This window comes from Etheostoma spectabile, chromosome 1 (assembly GCF_008692095.1).
Source record: "Etheostoma spectabile isolate EspeVRDwgs_2016 chromosome 1, UIUC_Espe_1.0, whole genome shotgun sequence".
Taxonomy (NCBI): domain Eukaryota; kingdom Metazoa; phylum Chordata; class Actinopteri; order Perciformes; family Percidae; genus Etheostoma; species Etheostoma spectabile.
In genome coordinates, this window is record NC_045733.1 from 5,770,527 (window position 1) to 5,785,387 (window position 14,861).

Consider the following 14,861-nt stretch of genomic DNA (forward strand, 5'->3'; position numbering starts at 1 on the left):
TGATATATCACTTTGTTCTACTTAACTTCAGCATCATAAATATGCATTCTCCTGAAATTTGAAAAGCAATTCAGCCACATAGTCTTAGTTTACTGAGCCTTTTATAAGCAGAAGTTGTTCGCGGGTCGTTGCTTTATTGTAGAGTTTAAGAGGCTAAACAGGGATTTAAACTGTCAGAAGGACGTAAGGGATTATCTTGAAGTGATGACTCTTGTCAGATTGTTACTTTAATATCTGTTTTATCTACTAAAGAAGGAAAAATACTCATTTCCAGCAGGTGAAGAAGATGGAGGTGACAAGTTAATGTTCTCGCACTGCTGAGGCCAGAGATGAGATACATGATCACATCTCAGATCAGAGATGCTGGACAGTCTAAAACAAAAGTGTCAAACTCAATTTCACTAAGGGCCACACTGGAAAATGAGAATCACATCAAGGGCCAGACATGAATAGTTTATAGACATGCTTTTATTTAAGAGAAAAAGTGAAATATATTTGACTGTATTATTGCACGTCTCATATAGCTTTCTCATTTATAGTTTGGTTGACTTAATACCCTAAAAAAGTCAGCAAAAATGTTCCTCCACCATAATAGAAAAAAACACCCAAAAAAGTTTTAAAAAACTAAGTAGGCCAAAATTGATTGTGAACCTAAATTGATTTGTGGACCATATCAAAATCTGCAAGGGGTGGACTTGAATTTGACACATGTGGTCCAAACAAAGAGCGACCTGTTTATCCATGACCTCTGCACATGGTACTGAAGTTAAATCTCCACAGTACGCTGCCATGTGGCCACCAGTCACCTGAGCACTGCAGCATCCTTCTCTTCTTACTGGCTGATTCAGGTCATTGGAGGTGTGTGTGGGTTTGTGGGTGTGTGTGGGTGGGTGGTCTAGTTTTGTCTAGTCATCACACAAGTGCTTCAGCTGGCTTCAGTTTGTCAGAAACGTTTTGGTGCTGTTTGCTGTGAGAGGTGATGGCATTTTTGACAGACTTTTGCCCTATGATTTCTGACCGTGTATGCGGCTCATGTTATAAACTTGGTTATTGTTTCATCTTCTTCTAATCTACAAAACAAATCAAGGTCATGAGTAAAACTGAATTTTGCCTTACCATATTTCAAACTAAATACAAGTGACTAGTTATCTTTGAAAAACATTGGACATGAAGTTGATGCTTCAAATAGACCAAGAGCATCCTCCTTTTCAGTCCTAAGGAGGATGGGGAGCCTTTCAATGCTAAATCACAGACTCTGTGTCATATTGAAAGACAGACACATTCAAATTGTAGTAATACAGTGGTGTTGATCTATTCCTCTAAATACGCTGCATGCACGCTTTAGCTTCTCGCAATTAAATTTAAAAATGTGCATTTCTGCCTCCTGAACCAATTCTGTCTGTCAAATTTCACATGCTCTCAGATTTAGCAAATCCAGACCAATTCCCAGTAGATGAACATGGTTCCGTCAGTTTTTTTTTTTTAAAGGAAAAACAATGTTATTTTTTATTACATTTCAATTATGTGTTTTTGGAGAGATTATTGCAGGGTGGGAGACCGAAAGGATGGCATGTAGTATACTAAAGACTATTTGCACAATGATATGAATACACTCAATACTGTGTTTATAAAAGAGGCAAGTTAAATTGATACATTGTTGATAACTTGTCAATGTATTTTTGTATTATACATTGTTAAGAACTTGTTTTTATGTTGCATAAAATAAGCAGACATGATGGCTGCAGTAAGGGAAAAATGACGTGATACAACTTTGCTCGCTCATTATATACATGTGTTTTCCTATTAGTGCGTCCTTGTAGATGCATTGTCAAGAAAGTAGAAGGATCTCATTACTTACAAATGCAGTACATGTTTATGCAAGGTAATTTCCTGAGTGATTCCTTACTATATATTCTGGTGTATTCAAAGTTAAGGCTTCACTGTTGATCGAGCATCTTTGTAGACTTTCTTTTGGCAGGCTCCACAGTTTTTGGGGGCGCTGTGTTGCGGCTTCTCTGTCTCATAGTGTGGACTGAGACGTTGTTTTCACAAACACATCTGTCTGTCCCGGTGGGTCCTGAAACTACAACAGTGACCATCAATTATTCACATCAGACACAGTGTGTGTGACAGAACACATGCTGCCAATGAATATTTAACTCTCTTATTCCTCAGAAGACATTTTTGGATTGAAAATGAATTCCACTAAACCACCTTTAGATATTAAAGAGAAAATAAAGAAATTCAAATTCTCCGTCAAAGGAAATGTTTCTTCATGCTGCCACGATAGTGAACGTTGGTGGTAACCGACAACTTAATCCTATTTCTTTTTGCAAGAGCGATGGCTCAGAACTGTATCACATTATTGTTAGAAGAGAAGCAGCTTTGCCAGTTGAACCATCTTTCCTGATTTCCTCAGCTTCTTCGTCTCTAGACGCAGCCTGCACAGATGCAGAACAACTGTCTCCCGCAGGACTGTGCAGATAAGCACAAGTGAATTCTCTTAGATCTGCTTCTGTTCACCTGCGCTTCTGAACGCAACGTTCAAACAGATCAGCCATGGTGTAACAAAAGATCCAGGGTATGCAAGTTTTTAACTCGCAAAGAAATATTTACCTTTTCCCCAGAGTAAACAGAATTTAGTTTCAATGCTTGTGTCTGTGCTTGTAACATTTGGAAGCGTGACAAAAATAATATACGCCGCTGTTAAAGTTATTCATCATTCTCCCCAAGGAGCTCTCATTTGTTTGTTTGTTTTTCCAGGGGACTAAAACTGCTGAGTTTGGATATTGTGATGTGTATGATTCATGTGTGTTGTGTGCTGTACGTTTTTTTTCTTCCCCTGATGGCTGCTTGTGAGCCTTCCTTTCAGCTTTGCACAGGGACTGTGACACATTAGGATAGGACTCCCTGACAATTGACACTATTATTAGTAATTCACATTGAAATTGACTGCATACTGAAAACTTTGTGACACATGACACTGTTTTTACACAAGTGAAGGTTTTGTTTTTTCTTGAGAGCCAAGGTCGAAACTGAACTACCGTATGTTTGCTGGCTAGTACGACATGGTCCATTATTACAGGACCTGTGGGGGTCTCTTTGGTTCCACCCAGCATCAGATGATATCCAAAAAAACAAACACAACTCAGCTGCTTACCTAGCTTAAAAAGAACCACACCTCTTAGATATTCCAATGGTATTTTATTAGTGTAGAAAAAAAACCTCCAGCCCCATAGGCACAATTACATACCAATCATTATCAATAAAGTTAAGAACACTTTACAAGAGCAAAGTAAGTGTTCATATTGCAAGAAGCACTGCAGAACAAACCAATCAAAACAGTGTATGTACATTTTATTATTCAGTGTACATCCAGGTGTGTGCTCAACTATCATAAAATATAACAGTCTGTCTACGGTCTTTTGTGTGTTTTATTACAGGTAAATCGGAGAGGGCTCCATTTCCTGTCTATGGGAAGAGTCCTGGAGCATCTAGTGGCCAGGTGAGTTCAAAGCAGAGCTATGTGCAATTTTTAAGTCATAAATTAGCTTCTATATTCTCCAATACCATAAAACGTGTTGATCTGAAAACAAATCAAGCAACACATTCTCAAGTATTATATATTGGTAGTCCTATTTTAGCAAGAATGTATCAAAAAGTGTGTTAATATAAAACAGTTAGGGCTCAAAAGACCCAACGTCTGAGTTGGTACCAGCTACAGACAGAGGTAGAGGTATTATATAGCGTCCCCCCCCCCCCCCCCACCCCTTTGTTCCAGCTAGATAGAGTTTGATTCTCTCGTTCTTGCAGTAATAAAATATATTCACAAAAAGAGTCACAAGCATCCAAATTTTCACGTGTCCTTAAGGGTTCCTTCCTAAATAGCTACAATAGTGTAAAAGAGGCCAGAGCTAGTGAATGTTGCTGCAGGGATTCAAAACCATTGAACAAAGGCAACAGCAAAAGTGCGTCTGTTGTGTCATGTGAATACTGTTGGCACCAGTGACACATGTCATTTTACAGAACCTGGTTATTTATATTTTTACATTACATTTGTCTTACATTGCCTGTAACAGTTTTTCTTGACCTACATTTTAGGTCTGCAGCCAATTACCCTTGTCAGACCAAACTAATGGGCCTCTTAGCCCAGTTTGTTGGGGTTGTAGAGGTTACATAGATATTGGTGATAGGATTACGTGGTGCTCTTTCAAAGGTTGCCTCAGTCGGTCCTTTGGCACAGAATAAACAACAGGTCACATATCACCTAATCACAAAACATTTTTCTTATTTCATCTTTATAATGATCTTAAAATATTTACAGTAAACACTATGTCAATGCTTGCAGGCTTTTTACTGTTTTATTGAGGTTAAGTACACACTACAAATGTAGTCGATGGTGGTTGAAATTACTAGCTGAGCACAAGATTATATTTTTTATTTTTATTTTTTTTACCATAAACAGGTGAAGTAAACACACTTCTGACAAGGAAAGCTAATATTATCCTTGAATTTTAAGCATTTGGGTGTTGGTTTTCTCTTTCAGTCTTCTGTAAGGTCGGACGTGGGGTTGGTGAGTCCGAGTCCAGTGACTCCATCAGGGAAGTCAGCTGCTCCTTTCTACTCCTTCACTGCAGCCAATCCTAGAAGACGTCCTCTACAAGATCCCCTGTCCATCGGTCAGTGCCATCTCAAGGATTAAAACAAGAAATGCAATGAAAATCACTTTTTATAGTTTTCTCTATAAGTTCAAATGTAAATGTAATTAGAATCAGAACCTCACAATAAACAGAATCCAACTGAACTTGTGTTGGTGACACAGTCACTCAAGGTTTAAACTCCAAAAAACTATGAAATGTATGCTTTTTTATATTAAGGAAAAAGGACATTATGTTTTATATATTATCTCATTCTTCATGTTAGCAATTGGATAATCTTGATACATTGTCTTTTTACCTAGTGCCACTGTGGAATGAGTTTAATTGGCAGGGATGCATTTGACACAGGCCTCTTGAAGCGGCCTTGATTACCACACACATGGTCAGTTTTTTGGTAAAGCTGGCAGCAAAGCTGGCACCCTAAACACTCCACGCAGGAAAAACCCAGCAAAAAAAGTCTTTCAAAAATCTAGTTCTCTTTAGTGCACTGCTTGACCACACTTTCTTTCTTTTTTACCAATATCGACACACAACGCGGTTTGGGGTTGAGATAGTCACTGGCCCTACTCTCAATCAGAACTATTATTAAATTCCAGGTCAACGGTGTAAATGCAGTGAAAAACAAGTATAATCAAAGTGGAATTAGACTAGATAGATAAGTGAAACTGTGTATATAAAGACACATTTCAGCCCTCCATTACAGAATGAAAATGTAATTTGTAAATATCTGAAGTTGGAATTTTTAAAGGTTGTTTATGTGAAAATCATGACTTAATCACAAGTAATACTTTACTTTATACAGAACAATACCACAGAGTAGAGTTTGTTGGTGAGTTTTAGATTACAGCAGATTCATAGTTACCTCTTTTTTTGCCTGCAAATGACTATATGTGCTTTCATCTCTCCACAGATCCCCTACAAACAAAAAAGGTTCGCAAGGTCCCTCCTGGCCTGCCTTCATCCGTGAGTGGAAGATCATCTACCTCTCATATAAATAGATTTCACAGTGAGCTTACTTATGCAGACACACACACACACCCTCCCTCCCTCTTAACACTTGCACACAGAGAACACTCTTGACATCACTAACACACTTCTTGGATGGGAATTCAGTTGCTTTTTGAAGCTCAGTGACACCAGTGATGCCTTTTATTTTAAGTTTTGACTTTTTATGTTTGTTGTTTCATATTAATATGTACATGTCTCTGTAGAGCACATTTTTCATGGTTGTATGTGTGTATGTGTACATGCATGAATGTGTGTGCGTGCACTTTGAGGTGATTGATTTTCAGTGCTGCCCTGTCACAGTCTAGCCTCCTCACAACCTCTCCTGGGAGAAAGAGAGGCTGTCAGAGCGAATCCCCAGCTCTGCTCTTTTGATGTTTAATTAGTCATTACGTAGCCGAACAGGAGGACAGACAGAGATTAATAGCACAGAATATCTGAAATTTCTATTGGTAATGATCCCGGTGGAGCAGGACCCATTAGGATGCAGAGAAGTGTCGAGCTCAGCTTGCGTTCGCTTAGACAGGGTGTGTTGGAGTTCATTAATATGCATAAATCAGTAAGTCAGATGTTCATTGTTAAAAACCTGGTGGATTAGCAAAGGTTATTAAGCCTTGCTTAAAATTCCTAGAACTGGTAAAAGACAATTCTTTTTTTCTTTTCTTTTTAATAAGAAGCAACTGGTTTACCAAAAGCCCACTCTTTTATTTCCTTAAACAATGGAAAGGGGTTTCTTTTCAGATTTTTTGGGGTGAGAGAGTCTGAGACTGGATTTGCCTTTCAGAGCTTTGATAATCGTCACCTCTGTTCCTGTTACTCTGAAATCAAATATGGAACAGGCTGCTCAACATAAAAGCTTGGCATGTGTTTTGTTTCTGGATTTGTATTTGAAAAGAAGTTTGTCAGAGCATGAGGGAGAGAAGCAGTCTCTCTGACAGCAGCAGGAGCGTGTGCTGCCTTCCTCTTAAGTAAGTGATATATTTGTCAGACGGAGGGAGAGAGGCAAAAAAATGGTTGCCTCGCGGGTTACATTTCTTTGTTGTGTAAATGGACGCTGGGCTTTTTTTTGTCAGTACTTAACACATGGGCACAGGTGCGGTTCTGTGACTCATAAGAGTACAATCAAGCAATACAATGCTATGTGGGGAAAAATAGTGACAGAGCATGGGATAAAATACAGCTTCTTCTTGTCACTCAGCGCTTCACAGAAGATAAAGCCTGGAGCTCAAGAGGAATTATCCCAGCTAGTCTTTGATCCCATTTGAAAGAATAAAGATGGTAGTGTTGAATAAAGGGCTATAAGTGTCTTATAACCTGCTGACAGAGAAAGGAAAACATAAAGCCGTTTTTTTGTTAGGTGGTATTATGTGGAAAATGTTTGAGTAGGAGGTTGTCTGGCAGCTTTTAGGACATGTTAGGATATTGGTACTGGAGGAATAGGTGAGGTAGGGTGGCATGACCTATACGATGGTGTAAAGAGCTACTTGTGGCCCTTAAGAATATGTAAAGTGACTGTTGCAGATTGCTGTATGTCTAAGGATGGCTATCAGCCAAGATCCATGTTTGTGTCGCTGGCACAGGCACTGGAAGCTGTGAGGGTGATGTTGAAGAAGTGTCGAGGGGAAGGCGCACCTGGAGTCAGAGCTACTCTGCCAGAGGCAGCTGTGTGAAGAGCCAGCAGCGTACCTGTAAACCCTGAATGCAGCTGCAGATGCCATAGAAAGCTTTTGCTTGTGTAAGCAAGTGTGAGAGCCTCCCCAGAGACCTGAATAGCTGCTTGATTTATAAAAAAAATCAACAGTGCATCCTATCATTATGTCTACTGCTGGGAATTTTCTTATTTATTTATTTATTTCATTCTGAAATCCCCTTTTGCCTCCAGCTTGTATTCTAAAAATAAATTTCAGAGTTTTAAATCAGATTGGCAATGTAAGTTGCAAGCCCAAGCATGATGTGTTGTGTACACTACATGATGGAGCTGAATCAAAATATTTACAGGAGCACATCCTCTGTGCATTTAGGCTTTGACACTGCAGTGCACCAGGATGTGAAGGCTATCTAGACAGGCCAGCTGGCTGATTGCAAACATTTAAATGTTTCTTCATCATATATACAGACACCCTCCTCCCTCAGCCACACACATACCTTCCTCTGTGGATTGCTGGATGTGTGCTTGCAGACATGGGATACGGCAGATGTGGTTGTAATTGTGTGATGCACATGCTTTGAGAAATTCTTATTTTCTACCATTATTCTAATAATTGTTTAACCTAGTTTTTTTAGCCGTGCCAAATGCAGGAGTGGAACAGTAATTAAAAAACGTGCTTTCTAACAAATTTGGAATATCGCTTACCGCCTTGTGTGACAGAAGAACATCTTTAAAGGGCTAAGGCATGAAAGCTTTTATTTTTGTTACAGTAGACCCGTGAGCTATAATTGGCTGCCTGCATTATTTGACTGTATAATCTGAGCGCTGAGAGCAAAGGACAGAGCATGTTGTCATTGGACAGACAGGCTGCTACGCTAAGGGATGCTGATGGGCAGCTGCGTGGGCACCTGACTGAAGATGGAGAGAGAGAGAGAAAAAGAGAGGGTTTTGTGGCTTGTGGGGGAAAGTTGCATCTAGGATATTTATGGGAAGCTGCAAGGGCTGTGTGTGTGTGTGTGTGTGTGTGTGTGTGTGTGTGTGTGTGTGTGTGTGTGTGTGTGTGTGTGTGTGCGTGTGTGTGCGTGCGCCAGTTTGTTTGTGTAAATAACACACATACACACACACACCCTTGTCAGAGGCAGCTTGATGTGACACTTCCTCCCTGGCTTTGGTTACGATATGGCTGCAGGATGAGAGAAAGAAAGTGCTGGGCTGAGATTCAGCTCCCCTCAGGGACTTTTTCAAGCGCGAACCCTGAGTGTGGATGACAAAATAGATTGACATTTGCTTTTGACAGATCACTCAGACACCCTTGTTTCTCAGAGATCTGTTCTGTGTGACCTGTTCGAAAGGGATTCTGCTCTAGGCTTTGAATCTTAAGACCAAGAGATGTTTCTTGCAATGCTGCCTGGTGTTTGACATTCAAAAGATATATTCCTCTCTCTCTCTCTCTCTCTCTCTCTCTCTCTCTCTCTCTCTCTCCTCTCTCTCTCTCCTCTCTCTATCTATCTATCTATCTCTATCTATCTATCTATCTATCTATCAATCATAATATTGTACTACAACAGTAACCTAATATTCCTGCTGCTGAGAAAGCAGCTTCTTTTTGTAAGTTTCCTTTGAACCACAGCATTTTGTTTGTTTCCTTTGAACCACAGGGCGTAGTAATAGGACTTGGTGAATAGACTGTGGATGAAATGCATCAGTAAAGCCCTATGTAAACATCCAGGATCACTCCAGGACTTTATAAGTCTCCAGGCAGAATTTGATTTTAGGGCCTCCCAGCACAGTGGTGTAAAGCTACACATGCACAACAAATGCATTTAACATCAACACTGGGAGAAATTGTACATGCATGCAATTCACATTACATCCTGCAAAGTCCACTGATTGAAGTGTATTGATAATTGTTAATGAGTGATTTTAATGTCCAGTGTCATTATTTCACAGTGCAGCCAATTCTTACACAAATGTGATAAAGCAAAGCAGGTAGGTTAGGAAAACATTAGGCACTTTTGTGCCTTCATGGAGGTCAAACTTTCCAAACTGTTTTGAAACGACAGTGTATGTTCTGTTCAGTATGTTAATAGTTGTGCCATGGAAAATGATTGTCCACGGCTTGTGGAAATTACAATTACTCTGGTTATGTCATTATGAGTGCCTGGTAAACTCAACTATGTTTATATGTCAGCAGTTTTGTTTTAATAATGTCAGAAATTACATTCTGTTTTGGTGTTTGACCTGTCTTTGTTAGACGTTGAACCAATGTGTAAAAAATGACTACAATAGTTGCAGCACAGGTTGTAATGTTTTTTTAAATAGCATTTTTTGTGCATCAATATTGGATTGAAATTTACATTATTTTGGTCTGTAAATAATTTCAGCTGATGCAAAGAAGATGCATTTTCTAGCATACTAATCTGAATTATTTTAGTATTAAACTTTTGCCAAAGTGTCTTTTTTAAATGCCTACAATTTGTTTTATCAGTACAAGTACAAAGGTCCTGTTTTATTAAACATTAACATTATGCAGTAGTACTTAATTTAATGTAAATTTGCCTAAAAAACAGAAAAGCACTTAAATGAAATTAGAAAACTGAAAATGGGAAGAATGATCTTGGTACAATGACGTTTTGACATTTTTGTTTTAGCTTGCTTGCCTGTGTCAGTGCCAGAATGACCTGATATTAACTTCAAAACAAACAACTACATGCCACACTTACAAAAAGTTAACAGCCACTTCTGCAGTTCTAAGCAGCTCACCTGCCTTGAGATCATTGTTTTGGTTATCTGGTCCACACAGAAACCGCGTGGTTGAGTCTCGCTCCTTTCACCGAGTCCACCCATATAAAATCATAGGCCGCAAACAAGCCAAGTATATTTGCTGCCTGCCCAGTGCAAGATGACACACCATACCAGAGCTGTAAGTAAGTGCTGTGCTTCCTGTCATTGAGTGAAAACTTACCAATATTGCTCTGTGTTTTCTGGATGTGTAAGTAGGCAGGAAGGTCCTAGATAGTGTACATAAGCTTTCGCATAGTGCATTGCTTGTACATGGTGGCTGTTATGCAGACCTAAGTATATTTGTTTTTTTTATTCCTTTTGGATGGATTTACCATGTGTAATGCTGTTGTAAGTTAATTGGAATTCATTTTACAGTAAGCCTGTTTGGAATTTCAGAGATGTTGCGGGTGAACTATACATTTTTTGATAGGTCATTTATCCAAAAGGTTCTGTTCTGTGTGGGTTAGTTTTGCAGTAGAAACACAGGTTAATGGGACTACACTGTGTATTACAAAGTCTATAATGCGTATTCTACATGTTATTACTCTTTGTTCAGTCTGTTCAACTGGCAGGGGACAATATGTTAGGCTCCGACCTGACCTCAGTTAGTAAGCTCCCCAGAGATGACCTCATCAGATGGCTGATTAGATAGACACTCTTGGTTTGACAGGGATGATGCTGAACAGTCTTGGCCACCTCTGGGACCCTGGCCTTTGTGTTTATCTGTTTTGGGTTGCTAAAATTTACCACTGACATTAGAGGCTCCAGATAATGGAACAGGCAAGCAAGCCAGAGGCCTGACCCCTTTCATCTGCGAGGAAAACAAGGAGTTAAAGGACAAAGAGTACAAAAATAATGCACAGATTAAAGTCATTACTCACATTCTGGCCTGTTGTAAATTATTCATGCAGGGCTTGCGTGAGTTTACAGCATTAATGCAAACCTTGATTTTAGATCGCTGGCAGGCTCAGAACACAGTCTGTCAACAATCACTAAGGTAGAGTCCGTGTTTGTAATTTAGAGGCCATCTAAGCCACGCTGCTGTGACCGAGTACATCATTGGACCACATGAGGCTCATGTTGTCCCTGAGGTTCTTAACTCCTGGAAGGTGGCGTGTGTGAGGGGTAAATGTAATGGTGATAGTGGGTGACCATCCTGCTCAGTGTGCAGGATGTGTCCGTTAGTTTGTTTCCCTTGTTTTGCATTTCCCTTTTTCAAATAAAAAATATAGTTTATCAGCACCAGTGAACCATAAGAGCCTTATCATGTAGTTCTTTTCTGATTCTAGTTCCATAAAAACAGACTCCGATATACTTCAAAATGGAAGTATTTAGGATTCAGAAATAAATGATGCAAACATTATGCTTGTTAGTTAGGGCTGCATGATATGACCTAAAATCAAAATCGCAATAACTGGCACCTTTAACTTGATAATGATAAATGAACAATAATTTATAATAATTATTGTTAATAATTCTTTTGTGATTTTTTTTTTCTCCTCATAGTTCATTGGCAAGGTTTGTACTGTAAATAGGCTCGAATATTGAAGGTAAGATATTTTTTTTAATGAGCTTTCCATGAAAAGAGGTTGTTATGGTTTTGTAAAATGCAATGAATTTAATTTCTGCTAGATAGAATGGTGTAATGGTTTCAGTGTCAAAGAAGATGAGAGAATGTGTTCAAAAGGTAGGTGGTAGACAAATAAATCAAGCTTGAACAATGCATGACTAAATCATATTCATTTCAAAACGGAGATATCTTTTCTTGAATCACCCTGGTCATTGCTCCTCAGACTTCAGTCTTGTCATTTCCGGCTCCCAATGACAGAGTGACCGTCCTGGTTCTGCCACAACATAACAATCACTTCTCATCATTTGAAATCAGCTGAAACACATCCTCACTTTCCTACTACTGAATCTCCATCTCTCTTATGAACTTCTGATTTTCATTGTCACATGTATTCTGTAATGTAAAACAATAGCAATATGTTAGTGTAAAGAATGAGAATCCGGTCTCAGTGTTTTTAGTTTTTCCAACAAAGATGTCCAACAAATGCATGGGAAAAGGATGTATTTAGTAGTGTTGCTACGTACTGTACATTTACTGCCTTCAGACATTTAGAGGATTAATATCCGTTGTTTGAAGGTGCTGTTCCCAATTATTAATTTGTGTATATTTTTCTTGCAGCCTTATAAGTATGATTGAAAACATAAATGCAGGCAATATATAAATATACCAAAGCAAAATTACAGGGGGCAAGATTGGTAAGACGTTGGCGCATAGCACTATCTGTCCTAAAATGTAATTTATATGACACCATATCCACAACATGGACATGTTGTACCAAAGCTTGTCCATTGTCTTAAAAAAGACGAAGCTATTTGTAAAAATCAAACACGTGCACATGGAAACATGTGTTTCTTGTTTACATGACTTTTAAAACTTAAAGTTACAAGTTATTAAGCTTAATGTGTAATTAAAAACATGGGCACTCTTAGAATATTCTTTTTTTTTTCCTGCATAATTGCTTTACTGTGTGTGTGTGTGTGGGTGTGGGTGGAGGGGGGATGATGTTGTGTTTGCCAGCTGTGGTCGACAGTCTCAGAATCCTAAAGTAGGTGGCAGTCAGTAAAGTTCATTTAAATTCGAGAGTTATTAAAGTTCATAATGTTTCTTCACTTGTTGTATGTGGATCCAAACAAGCTCAGCATTGTCTTTGTGTGCGTTTATATACGGGGAATTAGGAGTTTTCTGACCGTCAATCAGTCAAAAGCAATAACCTTAATGAATACAGCTGTGACATCACTGCATTCTTCTAGAGCAGTCATGTCTAAACTCAGATGCCCTGTGATGCAGTGTGTGACAGTCAGCAGGGTCAGACAGGGTTCCATTGTGTTTTACTTCATCTTCTGTCACAACATCTCTATGTCTGCTCTCTGAGAGAAACAGTAGTGACTAAGTTTACATGCACACAAAATTCTGGTCTTATTCCAAAAAAGAAAATATTCTTACTAAGCTAAATTGCATTATATGTGTAATAAGAATGTCTTACAATCATCTTAAATTTAACTTGATGAACCATTCAGGAACCCTAAGTTATTCCATTGATGATACAGTTTGAGAGGCGGGGCTCCATCCCCATGTACCCCCCTCACTTTCCGAGTCAGCCCTCTCTAATTAGAACCAGAGCTTACAGGAAACAATCTTCCTGTCTGATGACATCATCCCTAAATCCATGGATGAGATGGGGGTGACCTCAGCCTGTGGATTTGCTCTGTGTTTTTTAACACCCAAACAAATCCCAAGAAAAGCACCTTGTGATGACTCGAGTGTCTTTAGAGAGGGTAGTGTGAACAGGTGGGTGGAGCTGAGCCTTCATCTCCTAAACGAGTTTTTCTTTTCTTTAAGTCTGACCCTGTGAGCCCACCCTCAGACAAAATTCAGACAACTATGTCCACCATAAGCTATAAGCAGTTCCTGTATGCAACTATCACTGGATTACTTTGATATTAAAAAAAACTTGAAAACATGATGATTCTCAGAAGTACTTGAGTTATAAACATGTTCTTTCTAAGCAGATTTATGGATTTTTTTTAATAATAGACATCAGGTATAATGACATTCATGAACATTTACAGTCACACTGAATCTAGAAATATGTGTATCATGTCTGTGTGTTCGGAGTTGACTGAGTTATGACTCCAAGGAGTGCAAATGAATTGTCAAGCTGCTAAGGCTTTCAAAGTACCTTGACAGCCTCTATGAGCTGTGTCACAGCCACTGCTGCTGCTCCAACTGCTGACCGTGTTGGTAAACCAGCCAAAGCACTACAATAACTTACTTGCTGTTGTTTTTACAACACCAGCATGCACCCTGCACCTCCCACACTATTTTGCCTCACGCCTTACCCTCCACGCCCCTCTTCAACTCTCGCCTCACAGTCGGAAAACCTCCTAGACTGAAGCACTGAATCCATCACTGAGATTCATTCAGTTTGATTAAATAAAACATTTTCTCTGTCTCCTGCAGAGTTAGTATCAAAAGAATGGGCGCAGTGTCAGAGTCAGCCAGCACTGGTACGATACAGTATATGTACATCATTTCCCAAATGAATGCTTATTTTCTCCCACTTTCATGTGTTTTCCTTGCAACACCATGGTGTATGTCTGGACTTGTTTTAGACCCCTTCAAACACTTCTATCATGACCATTTTCCATTAAAGCCTCAACTTGAAACAGCGCCAGATATAAAGCAGTAACCGCATGTAGAGCCTGTGTTTTGGACGAGTTTAAAAGAGTCCTAGAGAAGAAAGAGGGATAAATAATAACAGCACTAAAAGGGAAAGCATAATAAAGGCCTAGTTTTCTTCGGGAAGTGGAAGCTTTCATCTCTCTATTATAATAATGTTCTCAATGAGTCCACAGGCCTGTGTTTAGTCCAGGAAGCTTCGAGTGGCAGACATGAAAGGCTCCAGTCAGACAGGACAGACCGGGCTCTCACTGGAATATGGTATCTATCCTCTCCTCCTCTCCTTTTTTCTCCTCTCGTTTGCTCTCCTCTACTCCCCCTCCTCCTACATGATAAAGTTAATGGGGAGCGGTGTGGCTCACAGTGACAGTAAACCATGGTAAAATGGCTGTCGATGTTCTGCCCCCTGTGTACCCCCCCGTCTGAGGCCCCCAGGGTTTAGGAAATGGAGCATTATTTTCATGTTTCAACGTCACGAGCCAGCTTCCCTTTGCAGCTGTTGCATGCTTTACAACTC

The 14,861-nt window shown here is 39.4% G+C and overlaps 1 protein-coding gene across 3 annotated transcripts in view; it reads left to right on the forward strand.

Moving 5' to 3' along the window:
- tcf12 (transcription factor 12) overlaps positions 1 to 14,861 on the forward strand; it is a 73,106-nt gene that overhangs the window by 32,410 nt on the left and 25,835 nt on the right. For all 3 annotated transcript variants that reach the window (XM_032523071.1, XM_032523089.1, XM_032523081.1), the window contains exons 6-8: positions 3,444 to 3,505; positions 4,547 to 4,679; positions 5,569 to 5,621. In XM_032523071.1, coding sequence (XP_032378962.1) covers positions 3,444 to 3,505; positions 4,547 to 4,679; positions 5,569 to 5,621 — 248 coding nt within the window. The remainder of the gene's footprint in view (positions 1 to 3,443; positions 3,506 to 4,546; positions 4,680 to 5,568; positions 5,622 to 14,861) is intronic.